Below are 18,004 nucleotides of genomic sequence, written 5' to 3'. Positions count from 1 at the left end.
ATCTTCAGAATCAACTTTATAAACTAAAGCCTTAAGAATCAACTTTATAAACTAAAGACTTACCCAAACATTGTTCCTAGCTTTCATCAATGAAAACACACACTTCAACTCCTTGACAGTGATGCTATAGCTAGCCAAGGCTCCTAACATATCAATGATTAAATCTAAAAGAAAGAGAATAATTTATTTTTTAAATTTTCATTTTCTCAATCATTTTAACAAAAGTACATTCACATTCTTGCAAATCTTTAGTAAGATTAAAATTAGTTTATTTCAAAAGATTGCATAAAGATTGAACAAGAAAAGTTTATAGAATATGTACATTACTGTTATTGATAAATTGGAAATGTATTGTTGTACTTATCCTTAATGCAAAAATAATAGTATTTTAAATCCAATGACATTTTTTAATGCAATTAAATTTAAAAGGTTTTTTTCAGAGTGCATCTAATTTATAAAGTCAAACAGTTAGCAATTGAAATTTTTTTTTATTTCTAAAAAGAAATTATTTATCAAAACTGTAATTTTTAAATAAATAAAAAGGAATAGACCCAGTTATGATTTCCGGTATATGCATTAAAATTACTTGGCCTACGTCATAATTATTAAGCGTATTACTGTTTTGCAAGTAGCATTAAAAAGCTTGTTCAATTAAATTTTTTAGGTGCTGTTTTATGTGACACACAACACAATAGGCAATTCTGTTACATACACCAGAGGGCAATATATAAATCTGGTACTTAATCATATAATTAACACTTAAGTCTATCAATAAAGTATTTGAGTAAGATTTTTGTATTACTGAATGTTTGTAACATTGAATTTGGTATGCATGTTTGTAATTTTATTGTTTTATCTTAAAATGAAACCAAATTTCAACAGCAGACAAGAGAATAAGTTTAAATAAATCATTTACACATACAATAAAACATATTACTTTAAATATCCAATTAATTAAGTACCTAAAATAATAAAACAGATATTAACATGCTAAAATATCCAAACAATGATGACAACATTCATGCTGTCACCCCTAAAAACAAAATGAGGTCAACCCATCACCACATTTCTATCAGTGTGCTTCTACCAGGTGAAAAGAATAAATAATATAAACAATAGTTGACTTTAAAAAAACAATATAATATTAAAAGCTTCAAGATTGAGAGACAGGTTTATGCATATGTGAAGAGGGATACCCTGGTGAAAATGTATTAGCAACAGAAAAGGAAATAATTAGCCTTTCAACCAAAAGCAAAAAAACCCTCGTTTTAAAATAGCTATACAGTGTGAATGTCTTAGGTGAATTGGCATGCATGGTCCCTGGTGTTGCTTTTTCAATTTAAATCTTAATAAAGGGTAGTGAAAATTGATACGCTGATATTGCATTTACAAATTTAGATGACAAAATCATCAAAGCAAATATATGGGCGACAAATTTAATAGCCTGCCCTATAGAAAATATATATGCAATAAAATAGATTGTCTGCTATTAAAAATATACAGAAGGCAGACATGTATATTCCACCACAATTATAAATATATGGACAAAAAAAGAATGTCTGCCCCTACAATAAATACTTGGGAACCCATATTGATTTTTCTGCCATATAATAAACATATAGAAGGCAAAATTTATACTCTGCAAAGATCTATACTCTGTCCATATAATAAATATATGGATGCCAAAATCTATACCCTGCCCCTGTAACATATATGGAGGCCAAAATCTATACTCTGCCCCTGTAACATATATGGAGGCTAAAATCTATACTCTGCCCCTGTAACATATATGGAGGTCAAAATCTAAACTCTGTCCCTGTAACATATATGGAGGCTAAAATCTATACTCTGCCCCTGTAACATATATGGAGGTCAAAATCTAAACTCTGTCCCTGTAACATATATGGAGGCTAAAATCTATACTCTGCCCCTGTAACATATATGGAGGTCAAAATCTAAACTCTGTCCCTGTAACATATATGGAGGCTAAAATCTATACTCTGCCCCTGTAACATATATGGAGGCTAAAATCTATACTCTGCCCCTGTAACATATATGGATGCCAAAATCTATACTCTGCCCCTGTAACATATATGGTGGCCAAAATCTATACTCTGCCCCTGTAACTTATATGGACGCCAAAATCTACACTCTGCCCCTGTAACATATATGGTGGTCAAAATCTATACTCTGCCCCTGTAACATATATGGAGACCAAAATCGATTGTTCGTTTTCTGCTCAGGGCGCCATAACGTAAAGCTATGCCGGTGTTCAGTGTTGGAGGTAGAAATTAAAATACGATACATTTGACTAGCGGACAATCTCGTGACTTGCATACACGGGGCAGGTTTTTGTGACAGTGTTGCTAAAGATAAACTCCCTGTAATTGGGTATTTTTTCAGAAAAAAAAGTAATTATCTCCAGTTTTACAACCATCGCTTGTTTGTGTGTAGTGGGTAGGGGGGGGGGGGGGCGATGACGAAAACAAATCCGATAAAATTTTAACTCAGCATTCAAGCAACATGCTGGCAAAAATTGGGGGAAAGAAACCACAACCGGAAATTTCGCTACACCCAAAAGAAATAAAAAGAATAATTAAAAACAAACAAACGCAAATGTGGTCTGTCACACACCCTCACTACATTAAAGACGACGGCTATTACAATTTAACACGAAAACAACAATACTTAATCTTTCGACTCAGAACAGGCCACAACAGACTAAATCAACACATGCACAAAAAACTGAAGGTTGGGTGTAGCGAAATGTGCCCTTGTGGCAAGGCCCCGGAAAACACAGAGCACGTACTCCAGGAATGTTCTCTGTATAGCCAGGCAAGAGGCAGACACTGGCCCCAGCCCACCCCACTCAGGGAAAAATTATATGGGACACCTGACAAACTGGAAACCACAGTCCGGTTTGTCCACGAAGTTGGACTTGTTGTCTGAATCCTCCACCATATTCAAAAATTAAGAACGAAGAAGAAGAAGAAGAAGAAGCAACATGCTCAAAAAAAATTCTGAATTTAAAAAATAAAATAAAAGGAGTACATGCTACAGAAAAACAACTTCAACTTTCTCGTCTTAGACACGTGACCCATTACATCACATACCGCTTGCTCGTTCAAGGAAAGGTCGTGCGAGGGGAGGGTGAGGGGTGTCGTTAGCGATTGGTATTGATGAGTGGGTTTTCGATCGATTAAATTAGTCTCAAAGCGGCTTCGGGTGATAATTGGTATGGGGGCCAAATGTCTCCTAGCTTTTGAAAATAGGTTGCTTTGCAAAGGTAGACTAATGCTACAAAATATTCGTTTTTATGTTAACTTTTGAATAGACAGCTTATCGGAGAGTCGATGGGGTAGATAAATAACAAGGGAGGTTCGGCGAAAGGACGTAACACGTCTCTGTCGTGGACTATCTTGATAAAAAAAAAATAAACTGCTTTATCCCATTAACATGGCAGTCTTCTATATGACATGCGGAACAAACTACAACAGACAACACAACAACGATCAGTATCTTCTTTAATAGACGGACATGCACGTTAAAACACTGCAGAATCCACTAGTACAAAACGATAATCTTATAACTTTCTTATGGTCGATCTCATAAATTTTCTTTAAAATATAACTTAATCCCTTGACGCGTATCTTAATGCAATAATTGAGTGACTGGTGAAATGGTACCTAGTCACCAACTCGTGTTAATGTACGCTAGTTCATGTTGATAAACAAATAAACAAAAACACTCTTCATCCTCCCCTAGTAAAAGAAAAAAAAAACGAAATGTACCCGACATTTCCGATGAATCAAGACACGAAATTAAAATATCGACTTTCGGCCCCCTTTTGTAAACACGAGTTTGTTTATGCCCAGCGCATCCATCGTGTTTTTATTTAAGTCTGTGGGGATTCCCGCAAAGCAATGACGGAATCGATACCAGTTGAAATATGAATCGCTGACAATTGTGAGACAGGTAGACAATGTGGGCAAGCAGTCGGCAGGTGCGTGCAGATTCCAGTTGTGACATGCTTCATGCAGACAAGTGCTCACGTTGTCAGGTGCTGTCAGTGGTCTCGGCGTAAACATGACGACGACAAGGCGTAACAGTAGTGTTTTTAGTATCGGACATGACTGTCAGGGTCTAGGGCTAGGGTGATATTTTGGAACAGTTTTAGATACCAAAGATTACAGAAATACAGAAAAATGGATACGGCCATCCCTGATGGTGAAATGATAATAAATCCCCTGATAAATGATAGGCATCAACACTTTATGCATGCAGCTTTAAACTCAACTGACTTTATGGTATAGTCAATATTTTATTTTCAAAGGTGAACAACAGCTATGCATCGTTGCTGTGGTGTAAGTAATATAAAAAAACAAATAAACAAAGGTGAAAATAGATAAAATAATGAAGCGCACCACTCCGCTGGATAATAAACGAGAACTGAGGTGTCTGTGTAGGACGAGCTCTGTCATGTCTGTAATCAAGGCCAAGTTTACGTACGGTACATCACATCACATGCACGCGTGAACATGCGCGTAGGTGCTGACATGCACACCAGTGTTGACATGCTTTAAGACGACGACACATAGATAACATAGATAACAAGTCGATGGTGGCTCGAGACTGATGCTCCTCACACCCACACTGTCAGATAATAAGATTCTAATACACAGAAAAACGCACTGTCCATTCTTATACCGATCTCACGCAAACAGGTGCGGGGCTATTTGTATTGATTTTATGTGAACCTTCTATTGAAATATTAATAGATTAATATATGTTAATAACAATCAATAATTAATTAACGATGCATTTTTTTCATTCATAATCATAAATGTTAGGACCATTCCAGTTACACACCGAACAAAACACAATATTGAAAATACGCGTGCCCACCAAGTAAGAATGAAAACCAAAGATGTGTGCAGCAGTGTAAGAGACGTCAATGTTAACTCGTGTATCTAGACAGACAGCAAACAGCGATGCAAACAACAGACCCAACATTATAACAAACTGTCCAGGCAAACAAAACTAATGTCCCGACCGCCAATACAACAACAAACGTCATAATAACAACTGTTTAGGCAATCATAACAACAAACACCATCAGTAACAAATGTCACAATATTCACACTCACAGCAACGCCAACAATAAAACAGCAACGGCCACAACAAAAAGTAACGCAAACAACAGACAATAAATAGCAACGCCAACAATAGACAATAAATAGCAACGCCGACAAAAAATAGCCACGCCAACAACAAACAGCAATGCCAACAACAAATAGCACTGCCAACCACAAATAGCACTGCCAACAACACATAGCACTGCCAACAACAGACATTCCTGACAGTCAATGCTACAACAACCACCAATGACAGAACAATGCTCACTAATCACTGATCCTTCATCCGGGGTGAGGCAGGGGAGAGAATGACAAGATAAGAAACAAATATAAAACAACCACAAATGTGGATCGCAGCTCATCTCAATAATAACAACCGATTACGTCGGCCTCGCCAAATCTAATACAAACACCGCAACATCGTCTACATTAATTACATAAACTAATAATAGCGCAATCAATTTTGTTTTACCGGGCCAGACATGGCCGCCATTTGTGTGCCGAGAAATCAATGAGTTGACAAGAAACCGCGAAGGGCCACTGAAGCTTTTCTAACTACTTTCTAGGATTGTCTGCCCCTGATAATAAAAAAATCTTACGGGAGAAACATCCGTGTTGGGATCCAGATTTTGGTGAACACAAATCATTTATCTTGTTAGTGTAAAGGGTACAAACTATAGGAACATGACTGTAATAAGTTTCACACTGTTGAGGGATGGGGATGTGTGCTCGATGAAAATATGAAAAAGTATGAGAGAGAGAGATGAGCAGGGCCATTAGGCGACCACCTGTTGGACTAAGATAAGGAAGGAAAATGGCAGAGCATTAAGATAATGGAGGTACCACAAGCAATCGCACTGTGGGGTGGACGTATAATGGGAGATGTGGATGGGATGCTAACATTGTGCAAGCAGATGGTGATCTGAAATCATGGGTGGAGATGGGATAGTGAAATCATGGGTATAAATGGGATAGTGAAATCATGAGTATAAATGGGATAGGGAAATCATGAGTATAAATGGGATCGTGAAATCATGGGTATAGATGGGATAGCGAAATCATGGGTATAAATGGGATAGTGAAATCATGGGTATAAATGGGATAGTGAAATCATGGGTATAAATGGGATAGTGAAATCATGGGTATAAATGGGATAGTGAAATCATGAGTATAAATGGGATAGTGAAATCATGAGTATAAATGGGATAGGGAAATCATGAGTATAAATGGGATAGTGAAATCATGAGTATAAATGGGATAGGGAAATCATGAGTATAAATGGGATAGTGAAATCATGGGTATAAATGGGATAGTGAAATCATGAGTATAAATGGGATAGTGAAATCATGGGTATAAATGGGATAGTGAAATCATGAGTATAAATGGGATAGTGAAATCATGAGTATAAATGGGATAGGGAAATCATGAGTATAAATGGGATAGTGAAATCATGGGTATAAATGGGATAGTGAAATCATGAGTATAAATGGGATCGTGAAATCATGGATATAAATGGGATAGTGAAATCATGGGTATAAATGGGATCGTGAAATCATGGGTATAGATGGGATAGGGAAATCATGGGTATAAATGGGATAGTGAAATCATGAGTATAAATGGGATCGTGAAATCATGGATATAAATGGGATAGTGAAATCATGGGTATAAATGGGATCGTGAAATCATGGGTATAGATGGGATAGGGAAATCATGGGTGGAGATGGGATAGTAAAATCATGAGTGTTGATGTGATATTGAAGTAGATTGAATAGTAAAATCATGAGTGGAGATGGGAGAGTGAAGTAGATGGGAAAGTGAATTCATGGGTGTAGATGGGATAGTGAAATCATGTGTGTAGGGGGGATAGTAAAATTTTGGATGTAGACAAAAAATTTGAAAAATGTTATGGCCAGCGTTTAATAAAATACATCTATTTCTCGCTGAATTTTTCGTTTAGAAAGTTGTTTATAATACTTTAGTAACTTGCTACTTGAATGATTTACCGTTAGCTTTACTGGCGACATAAGTTATCCCATGTCATCTGATGACACGGCCATTATCTGAACAATAAAACCTTCAATTATACACTTGGCCTTCACATTCCGTAACCATAGCAGGAAAAACGAAACTAGAACCTGGCACGCCACAAAGCTGAGAGACGTGACGGTACTGGTACTAAAGGACACGAGTGGCCAAAGTCTGGTAAAGTGACGGTACTGGTACTAAAGGACACGAGTGGCCAAAGTCTGGTAAAGTGACGGTACTGGTACTAAAGGACACGAGTGGCCAAAGTCTGGTAAAGTGACGGTACTGGTACTAAACGAGACGAGTGGCCAAAATTGGTAAAGTGACGGTACTGGTACTAAAGGACACGAGTGGCCAAAGTCTGGTAAAGTGACGGTACTAGTACTAAAGGACACGAGTGGCCAAAGTCTGGTAAAGTGACGGTACTGGTACTAAACGACACGAGTGGCCAAAGTCTGGTAAAGCGCTTCACGGGGCTGGATAATTAGGACAAGTGATCAGGTGGAAACAACACAATTTGAAAGCAACAAAGTATGGAGAAAAAACAACAGACTTTAATTAATTTAATTAATTAAAATAATGTTCTGCCACGGCACTATTTTTGTTCCCAATCAAAGAAGATCTAGGCCAAAACAACAGTTGTTTTGTTAATTCTCTTTTATTTAATGTGTCCAAGAATTAATTGTATAGAGAATTACCCGCCCTTCATTTCTAGACAAACGATAATGGAGTCTGGAATGCCGCAGCTTTGGTTATCTTGAAGAGAAAAACGCTTGCAGCGCATAAAGCAATAAGGAGCAAGTACATTAAAATATTAGGTCCGCCTGATCTGGTTTTAAAAAATCGTGACGAATGAAACAGCTGGAATATACAGTTCCACTGAGGTAAGTATCCAGAGAACGTCTAACAATCAATAGACTATATCGGACAGCGTTAGAGAGACACGAGCATTTAAGGTCTCACTATAAATACATCAGGCACCGTAGCTCGAGGACATATTTATTTGATCGCACCCACGATCCGCCCTGTATGAGGACAATCAACACACGATAAAACCCCGTGTATGGCGTGTAGAAGATGGCCTGTGTCGTGGTTACACCGTGGGCCCCTAATCTTTTAATTATATACCGCGCTGTGCATAAACGCTCATTCATATGTTGAATTCGGGGAACTTCATAGATTCTATCATGTTCGCTCCGTGACTTTAGTAGAGCTAATTGACTGTTCTGATGAGTACATTCGAGTTCAACCATAACCAATAAGTACTCTGCTACTCAATGAACTAGTACACCAAGTTCTAATGGGTACATGTCTAAATCTTTGTCGTCGTACAACATTTATAAACCCAACCCGCTCTAAAACAAAATGCTTCTAGCCTTTATTCAAACATAAACTATGATATATGTACCACTAATCTAAATGACCCATCGTAGCCATTGCCACAAAACACGAGCCCGTGCGACAAGTCGCAGTTACCAGCAGTAAGGGGGGGGGGGGGGGAGATTGCATTAAGACGGGGAATCTGGTGTTGACTGGCAGCACCACCTGAAGGAATGTCTCCCACACGCGAATCAATACGATGGCGAGCGGGTAACGTGAGACACGACAGTTCCAGGTGTGCTATTGACTTATGAGATGGCCCGGAACTTATTGGCTGCTGAGTTCTTCTTGTGTAGATTTCTATTTACAAGACATGGGGGCATCCTTATCTAGAGTGATTGCTATGTATTTTCCCACGTTTTCTTTAACTTGCTTTCTCTGTTTGTTTATTTGTTTGTCTTTCCAATCAAATCTTGCGATCGAAATTTCTGGCACTTCCCAGTTAGCTAGCGCGCTGAAATTTTCAGGGAAGCTTTCTTTTGGATGACCATAGAATATGCAATTGTTATTATTACTAAATTGATCAATGGAAACATTTTATTGAGCATTTTAGACCGCTATATAATCTATATATATAATTCTCCTCTGCGAGCCATTAGAAAAAAAACCAGCGACGCGTACCTCGCGCGCAGTGAAGCGAACGATCCCACGTTGCCACAGGCTTAGGGGCAGATAATTTACTTTGAACCGAGTTTAAAGTTACAGGAGGTAGGCCAGTTTGGGGGAGACGATATGGTCGAGTGGTTGGGCACACGATTGCTATCCCACTCGACACGGGTTCAAATCTATGTGTTCTAGTCAGTAACGTATTCACACAACGTGTTTTTTACGAGTTGTCTTTTTACGAGTTGTCTTCGTTTACCCAACAAAAAAGTGAAAAGATAAAATCGATAGCAAGATTTTAATGCAAACAAACAGACAAAGACTAAAAAGTAGAAAATAATAATCATTAAAAAAGTTTTTAAAAACCCACGTTTTCTGATTGAACTAAAAAGTAGAAAATAAATGCTATACATCACAATAATGCAAGCGATCACTCTACTATAAGCGATCAAAAACGTGGGGCGCCGTGATTTTCTTAAAGTTTCTAATACTGTTGACTCTCTACAAGCTCCCTAATAAAAGTCAATAGTATTATCTAATCAATAGTAATATAACTTTTACTTCGGCGCCCCACGTTTTTGATCGCTTATAGTAGAGTGATCGCTTGCATTATTGTGATGTATAGCATTTATTTTCTACTTTTTAGTTCAATCAGAAAACGTGGGTTTTTTAAAACTTTTTTAATGATTATTATTTACTAATAAAAATATTGACTAGATATAGATCTTCATTAACGTATTTATCAAAGGCTGCGAGGTAAAATGATAACTGTGTAGATTTGTATTTACAAGACATGGAGTATTCTGAACTCGTGTTGTTGTTATGTATTTTTACTAACAAATATATTTACTAGATGTAGATATCCTTTATTAACATTGATCTCAAAGGCTCCGAGGTAAAATGATAACTGTGATAAGTAGACGATGGTATTTTAGCGGCTCTCGAGTAGATCAACCCACCCAAAAAAAAAACCCCATTAATGGTGTATTCTGTGCATACGCACCCAGTGTTTCTTCCAGACTTTTTTCTCCGGGGGGGGCACTTGAAATTTTCGGGGGGGGGGGGGGCCGGTAGACTTTCTTCGGGGGGGCGGACACTGTTAAAAGCATATATTTTCTATATAAATTATATAATTTTCATTTCGTTCGGGGGGGGGGGGGGGCGGTAAAAAATTTTCGGGGGGGGGGGGGGGCTTAGCCCCTCCGAAGAGATGCCTGGAAGAAACTCTGTACGCACCAGACACCACATCGCATCTACGCCGGCTACAACAACGCCAGCATCCACGTGGAACTATAGATCATCGATTTCTTGTGGGACGTCAAACACTTAAAGTTATCTACCCGTCGACCTCGACTTAACTCAAGCGGTTCAGAGCACACAGAAAACGTTTCTTTCTTGCAGCAGTAGACTATCCCGAGGCCGGTAGAGAAACAGAAACTTCTTTGATAAAGTTCTGTGATATTTTTATCGCAAAGAAAAATATCACTAGCGAGAACAGAAAAAGCTATCTTGCAAGAGAATCATGTCTTGAAGCCGTCAGACGAGTTTTTGATAAAGCATTCTAGACTAGCGAGAGCATAAGAAAACTAAATTAATTTTTGTGGTAGTAGAAACATATAATTATATATAAACATGTATATCTGTTAAACATGTACTTTGGGTTATATTTGCAGACATAACATTGCTTTGATTATACTAGTAAAGCTTGTACATGAGTGAGTGCTTGAGGTTATACTTGTACAGATGACAGTGATTTAAATTTTGTCACATACATGGCATTACATAAGATATGATCTTGCAAGAATACAACTATTGGAGTTATGCTAGAATGATTCTAAGTGAAACTGACTGTTCGACAAATGCCACTTTAATGTTAGACTATGGTGTTGACGCGTGACACTGCCCTAACTCTACTACACCTACAGTGCCAGGCGACCTCTACCAGCGGTGATGAAAAATGACCACTAAGCCAAAACAAAAGGGTGATTGTAAAAATTGTAACGAAAATATTTGTTTTGGAATCCGACTGTTTGGAAAAGCATGAAACAAGTATGAAACCAATTACCATGTACGGCTCCTTGCATTTCCCTGCCCACTGGAAGGCAAATTTATAATGTAGACAAGAGAGAAACAGAGTTATCTAACATGAGTAAGGACAGAGTTATCTAACATAGTTATTTAACATTCGTATTGGCTGATCTGCTCACAGAGAATACTAATGAAGAGAAATAAGCTGTCGGCAATTGGTGAGGGGGGGGGGGGAGAGTACTTCAATAAGAATAAGCATTAAATAAAGAAAAACAACCACACTAAAATATACAAAACATACAATTTAAAGCTAATTAATGGTATTACTCAATAAGTACAATGGTTTGAATGATCTTTTGTACGTATAAGCTATTGTTTTCTTCTAAAAGCACCAAAAAGAGATACACTGCCAGTAAAATTGTAATTAAAATTAATTAAACTAAACAGCTGCGTATTTAAAGGTGGTGTTTCTAAGTGGGGGAAAACAAGATTATATAAAGCTTGTAACATGAAACACGTGGTTATGGAGATAAAATGTACTAACATGTTAGGCTATGATTTACTAAAGTGCTACAAAGAACGCCGGCAGCACGTATTGAAGATTTTGTTTCATATTATCTCTAGCATAAGCCAGGCACTAACCCTCTGGTCTTCACCCTGACTCTAATCATGACCCCAACTCTAATCATGACCCTGACTCTAATCATGACCCTGACTCTAATCATGACCCGAACTCTAATCATGACCCTGACTCTAGTCATGACCCTGACTCTAGTCATGACCCTGACTCTAATCATGACTCTAACTCTAATCATGACCCGAACTCGAATCCTGCCGTCAACTCGAATCCTGACCCGAACTCTAATCATGACCCTGACTCTAATCATGACCCCAACTCTAGTCATGACCCTGACTCTAATCATGACCCTGACTCTAATCATGACCCTGACTCTAATCATGACTCTGACTCTAATCATGACCCTGACTCTAGTCATGACCCTGACTCTAGTCATGACCCTGACTCTAATCATGACCCTGACTCTAATCATGACTCTAACTCTAATCATGACCCGAACTCGAATCCTGCCATCAACTCGAATCCTGACCCCAACTCTAATCCTGACCCCAACTCTAATCCTGACCCCAACTCTAATCCTGACCCCAACTCTAATCCTGACCCCAACTCTAATCCTGACCCCAACTCTAATCCTGACCCCAACTCTAATCCGGATCCCGTCTAATCCTGACCCCTTCTAATCCTGACCCCAAGTCTAATCCTGATCCCAACTCTAATCCTGACCCCCAATTCTAATCATGACCCCTAGTCTAACCTTAACCTCAACTCTAGTCCTAACCCGAATGTAATCCTAACCGTTATTAAATACTACCCCTAATCTAACCATATTGCATATATCAAAATCGGAGTTATAAAACTCGACAACTAAAACTACAGTCCTGCCGGCGATTTTATAAGAACCTATTTAATGTCTACAGATAGCCATAGGATGACACTGCTTTACTCCTCCGTACCATCCTCATTCTAATAACCAGAAGTATTTCAGCCGTGAAGTAGTTCTGGCTCCAAGAAAAAAAGCTTTGCCCCAAAGGTCGCAGCTATAACCAATTCACGCTGAGCCAATATCAGACAATGAATGCTAGCCGAAAACTGGCACGATCATATTGGCACCAATAACATATGGCGCGATCACCGGGTTTATCATTTCGATCGTCCCGAATGGTAGAACGGCATCACTTTTTGATACGTAATATGAGCATTTAAATACTGATGGCCGTCATTTTAAATTTTTTTTAGCTGTAAAATCTTTCTTTTTTTTATATAAACAAGGCAGGATGGTTGAATTAGTTCAGCCAAAAAAAAAATAGGTTATTCTATTTTTTTTATGATAACAACAGATAATAATTTTTAAAATTATGTTATTAATTATGTCTTTTTTTCCCCAAGTTTTTTTTTTAGACTGTAATGCAACCCAGAGTCATCCAACAGCTATCTGATTATACTGTAGTAATCAAAATAAAAATCAACAGTAGCAGCAACTGTCATAAAATACAAAACAGGAATGGATGACAAATGCCGAGTATGTCAATCAATGTGTTAGTTGTGACAGAAACACGACTCTAACGGGTCAGCGTGACCTACCTGCTGTGACCTCATCGGCATCCTTGAGGAGTTCAAGGGACAGTGTGATCAGCCCCACTTCCGTGCAGGCGTGGAGGTTACGTCTGCTCTTTTTAAGCATGGCGGTGAATACGCTCCAAATTTCAGCCTGTAAACAAAAATAATTTTTTTTTAAAATTAAAAACGATAATTTACTTATTTAAACTGATTATGTAAAAAAAAATCACCAATCAGGTACTGTGATTATTCATCTTTAATAGGGCTGGTAAGTAGGTCACCAACCAGTTCTATGGCTCATGCAGTTTTTATTGAGCCGTAGAACTGGTCAGTGACCTACTTACCAGCCCTATTATATGCATTATTTTGTATGTAAGGCGGTAGCAGGAAGTACAGAAATCTAAATGATATATGCACAATTTGTTCTAGTTAGCCAGACCATAATCTACCACTCCTACTGTAAGCTCTCGCGTGTTGAGACACAGCTGTCCTATTCATTATATGTCTATCTGTTCACTGCTCGCTCAAGCGATCGGGCCGATATGTAGAAATCAGAGGTTTGTCGCGTTTTTTTTCTTTCTGTCCTCGTGTATTTGATTCCCAACAAATATATTCATAAAGCTACGCCGCGAGATTTCTGAGTTCCAGCAATCAGATTTATTAAGATCAGACGCCGGATTTAAAATCGTTTCCAACAAACATTTTTCCAATGATATATCTTGCGGTCGGCAGATTTGATAATTTCTTACGACGTAAAGTGTGGGAAACTATATATACAACTTTTTGCTTGATTGTTCTTACATTTTAAAATCTCATAAAATATAACATTCTGTGCAGTTCATTACACTTTTTTTCCAAAAATCTTTCATCAAATGGCTTTTTAACAACAAAAAAAAAAAGAAAAAAGCTGCTGAACACAGTACTAGAGTAGAAGTGTCTAAACTATCCAAGATATATTTTTCTTTTTTTTTTTTGCCACTTAAGCATCTGATTTTTTTTTTACATTTATTGACAGAAAAAGTAGACGGAGTTATATGTCTTTTAATTAACCCCAAAGTGGCCGAGTTAAGCAAGAGTGTATGAAGTGATCCATGATTGCCTTGCGTGCAGCCAAATGTGGTTTGCGTGCTATCCCCGACTTGAGGGTTACACCAGTGGACACAGATAAGTGCTATGGAGACCGGTGGACTGACGGATGACACCCACTGATTGCTGGTAGACGTCGTGTAACAGACATGCACAGTTTCTCTATTCATTTGTACCAGTAGACGGGAACAAATCAAAACAAGATCAAAATAAAGCACTTGCTAACTCAGACTTAGTGGGATAGGGGTCAAGTAAAATAGCAAATCTTTTGTATCTATACCATCTCCTGACCAATTTAATGTTGGTATAATTGCTATTCTTTTTAAAACGAACACCATAAAATACTTGTTTTTTTTTTCTTAAACTATAACAGTCAATGAGTTATTAACGAAAGCATAGAGAATAAAATCATGTCAAAATAGCTTGTGTTTGTTTGGCTCTATGGTATGTGACAGGCATCCAGGGGAAATACATTAATAAACAATAGCTCAAGATGAATTTCAAATTGCGACTAAATCTAGCAATATATTGCTTGTACAAGAGAAAAATGTGTTTATGATCTTTGGGGAGAAAGCCATTACACGCAAAAGAAAATTATTTGGGCATGTATCAAAATCTAGGGTTTAACACACGTATAAGGTTTTCGCTTATTTGCGTTTATTTCCAATATCAATCGAGACACAGAAGAATAACTATTGTCAAGACAGAACAGTGTGGCCTGGCATGACCCAAGCCAACAACTCCACGCCAGCACCGATTTTCCTTGCATTTAACCATCGAGCTGCTATCAAAACACTCCACTAAAACACAGGTTCCCAAACTTTTTCTAGTGGCAACCCCTTTTCATAAAAGCTAAGTGACCCGCGATCCCAAACAGTTAAAAACGAATTTTTACAATGAAAAATAAATTAATGGACCCAATGAGTGGGGTCGCGAGGCCCATAGATTGGGAACCCGTACAATAGAGCTTGAGCTACGCCCATGTCTAGGTGATGGTATGTGGGCAATAACATTATTTTTTTACTATAGCGACTTCCAGATCCAGTGTGTCTATTTCATAGTAGAATTAGAAGATCAAGTTAATCTTGATCCAGATCCATGAACAAGGTGTCTTATATTGGATTTAGCAGAGCAAATGTCACCTTTAATCAAGAACTGTTTTTGAACATTGTGTTTATAAGCAAAGTATTGAACATTAGTATCTTATTGAACATAATCACCTTATAAACAATCGTATAGATTATTATTTTCTCAAGAATTTACGGACAACTGTGAAACCCAAAGCAGAATATTGTAAACTTAACTAATAGAAACATTTTGTAAATGCCAGTGAGCGAGACCAACAAAAAGCATGGGAAAACATGATTCATCGCTCACACAATCCTTCCGTTGGCCAGGTGTTCTTTTTCTATACAGAGTTCATACTAAATACAATATAAATATATATAATATACCCAAAGTACAGTCCGTTACATGTTTTAATGCCTGTTTCTACCCCACCCACTGCTCTGCGAGAATCCAATGTAACTTTACCAGCGCGAGTGATCTGCTGATGACCAATTGTTTGCCCCCCTTAATAGAGCCACCATAGATCGACACGGCAAATGCCAATGACTTCCTTAAACGCCGTCAGTGTAAATGACGGGGATGAACCATTTCCACCGCGGCACACCCGCGGCTGTTCAACAAGAGATTGAACATGGGATCAACTGTTACATGGGCATTGATTGAAATGTCGGCCCCGGCTTTCTTTGTGGGAAACTGTTTTTTAAAGGACATGGCAGATTGTTTGCTTTTAAATTTAAGATGAAAGGACAAGTTTAACACGTTTTAAACAGATTGTACCGGTTTTTCTTTTTCTTGTTTTTTTTTTTTTTTGAGCAAATAACACGATTGTTTTAAAACGCAGAGAAAAATGTGTAGCATTTTTAAATATATTGCGTCTATCTTTTAATGAATGTTTGTTGTTTTGAAAAAAATAAAACAAAAATGCGAAAATAAATTTGTTTTAACTCTTCTACACTCGCGCATCGAATTGTGAACAGATTGTTCTCTATCGAAGGTTGCATTAATTTTTTTTTCGCTATTCCAATGCGAATCTAAAAAGTTGAGCACAAGGTTCATGATTCTGAGAATTTTGATCATCGTATAAGTAGATCTAGCCTAGGTGAAAAGCAGTTGTTTTTTCTTATCGTTCAGAATATCATTTTCTTTTCTTTAAGTGTGGTGATTGGAAAACATAACTGTACGAAAATATATAATGGGCCTGCTTGGTCGGAACATTATAATTAATTTTATTAAACCGGTTTTTAATTTTAAGCATTTTCACGTTAATCTACGTATATCAGATTCATGGAGAGAAAGGAAGCATTTCCATGACTGTATGCATGTCTCAGCTTCATGAAAAACTTGATGTAATTAAATGAAATATATTTGATCGTGTTAAAGCTGAAAATTTCCTCCACTGACTAATACCAGAAACGACCTTCTGGGAAGAAATAAACCTGAAATTGAACGGCCTGTGTGGAGAAGGAAATAATTGGGCAGCCGACAGCACCATGTGAAGAATACACAGGCTCCGGGGCATGACAGGATTCTTTAATCCGCCTACATAATCTCTAGCACGGATCTAGGGGAGGCAATGAAGATCAGATTGTCGCCCATCAACCAACAGGAAGACCCTCTCATTTTATTTAAGCTACAAGAAGACAATTCAACAAGCCAACGACTACACTGACTGACATCCCCTTGCCAAAGTATACAATATTGCTAAATATTTAAGATATTAGAGCATTTTAAACGGCCAAATGAACTATATTTATAAACGCTTTTCAATCATGTTATTGTATTCAAGCCAGTTAGTTTTACAGGAAAACAACTATCAAAATAGGCCGTATTTTTCAATCAACATTCTTGGTGATTACTCTCTTAAAGATGCTTACTTATTTTAATACACGTGAAGGCGATTTAAAAGGTGACTACGTTGCAAATTATTTAATTAGTTAAGAGAGAACAATACATTCTTGATACGTTAAAATAGCAAACCAAAATTTGAAATATCTCTAAAAAAAAATTCTTTTTAAGAAAAAAAAATATAAGTGTGTTAAATTATTTCTACAAAAACCATGAACATCAAATTTCAAATAGATCCCGAGGCAAGAAATGTCATTTTCTTTTCTTTTTTTTTTTAACCAAGGAAAAAAAACCTCCCCCTTAAGCTAACATGAAACCCCCATTTTATCTTTGAAATAATTCTACACTGAACGTAAGGGTTAATCCGATCTGAATTTCCTGTGTTGGGGCCACGGGGGCTGCTGTGATGGCCAGATACCCAGCAGGCACCAGACACGTTAATAAACGGTCACCTTACCGGACTTTTATTACCTAAGACTTTAGACTTTATGTTACTCATTAAGCAGCCCGAACCCCACTCCTCCCCCAGCTGTGGACGAGTTTCTTTTTTTTTCTTAAACCTGTGATACAAATACGATCAAGCGTCTTATGATCAATACCAAGTCTCCGGCTGTCTCCTGGCGGAACCTTTCCACGTGCGTTCACAGACAGCGGTCCATCGAAATCTCACTCGGACGTTAAAGGAGTAATGGAAGATCCG

The 18,004-nt window shown here is 37.7% G+C and overlaps 1 protein-coding gene across 16 annotated transcripts in view; it reads right to left on the bottom strand.

Moving 5' to 3' along the window:
• LOC131946249 (neurobeachin) overlaps window positions 1-18,004 on the bottom strand; it is a 175,060-nt gene that overhangs the window by 118,305 nt on the left and 38,751 nt on the right. For 11 of the 16 annotated variants that reach the window (XM_059306935.1, XM_059306937.1, XM_059306942.1 and 8 more), the window contains exons 3-5: window positions 13,330-13,456; window positions 11,209-11,238; window positions 64-164 (exon numbers count right to left, since the gene is read on the bottom strand). In XM_059306935.1, coding sequence (XP_059162918.1) covers window positions 64-164; window positions 11,209-11,238; window positions 13,330-13,456 — 258 coding nt within the window. The remainder of the gene's footprint in view (window positions 1-63; window positions 165-11,208; window positions 11,239-13,329; window positions 13,457-18,004) is intronic. The other 5 variants (XM_059306940.1, XM_059306952.1, XM_059306946.1 and 2 more) reach the window with 1 other exon arrangement.

The sequence above is a fragment of the Physella acuta genome, unplaced genomic scaffold, assembly GCF_028476545.2.
Source record: "Physella acuta isolate Inbredline_101_S28 unplaced genomic scaffold, ASM2847654v3 ptg000549l, whole genome shotgun sequence".
NCBI classification, from domain to species: Eukaryota; Metazoa; Mollusca; class Gastropoda; family Physidae; genus Physella; species Physella acuta.
This window is presented reverse-complemented; position numbering and strand designations above follow the sequence as displayed.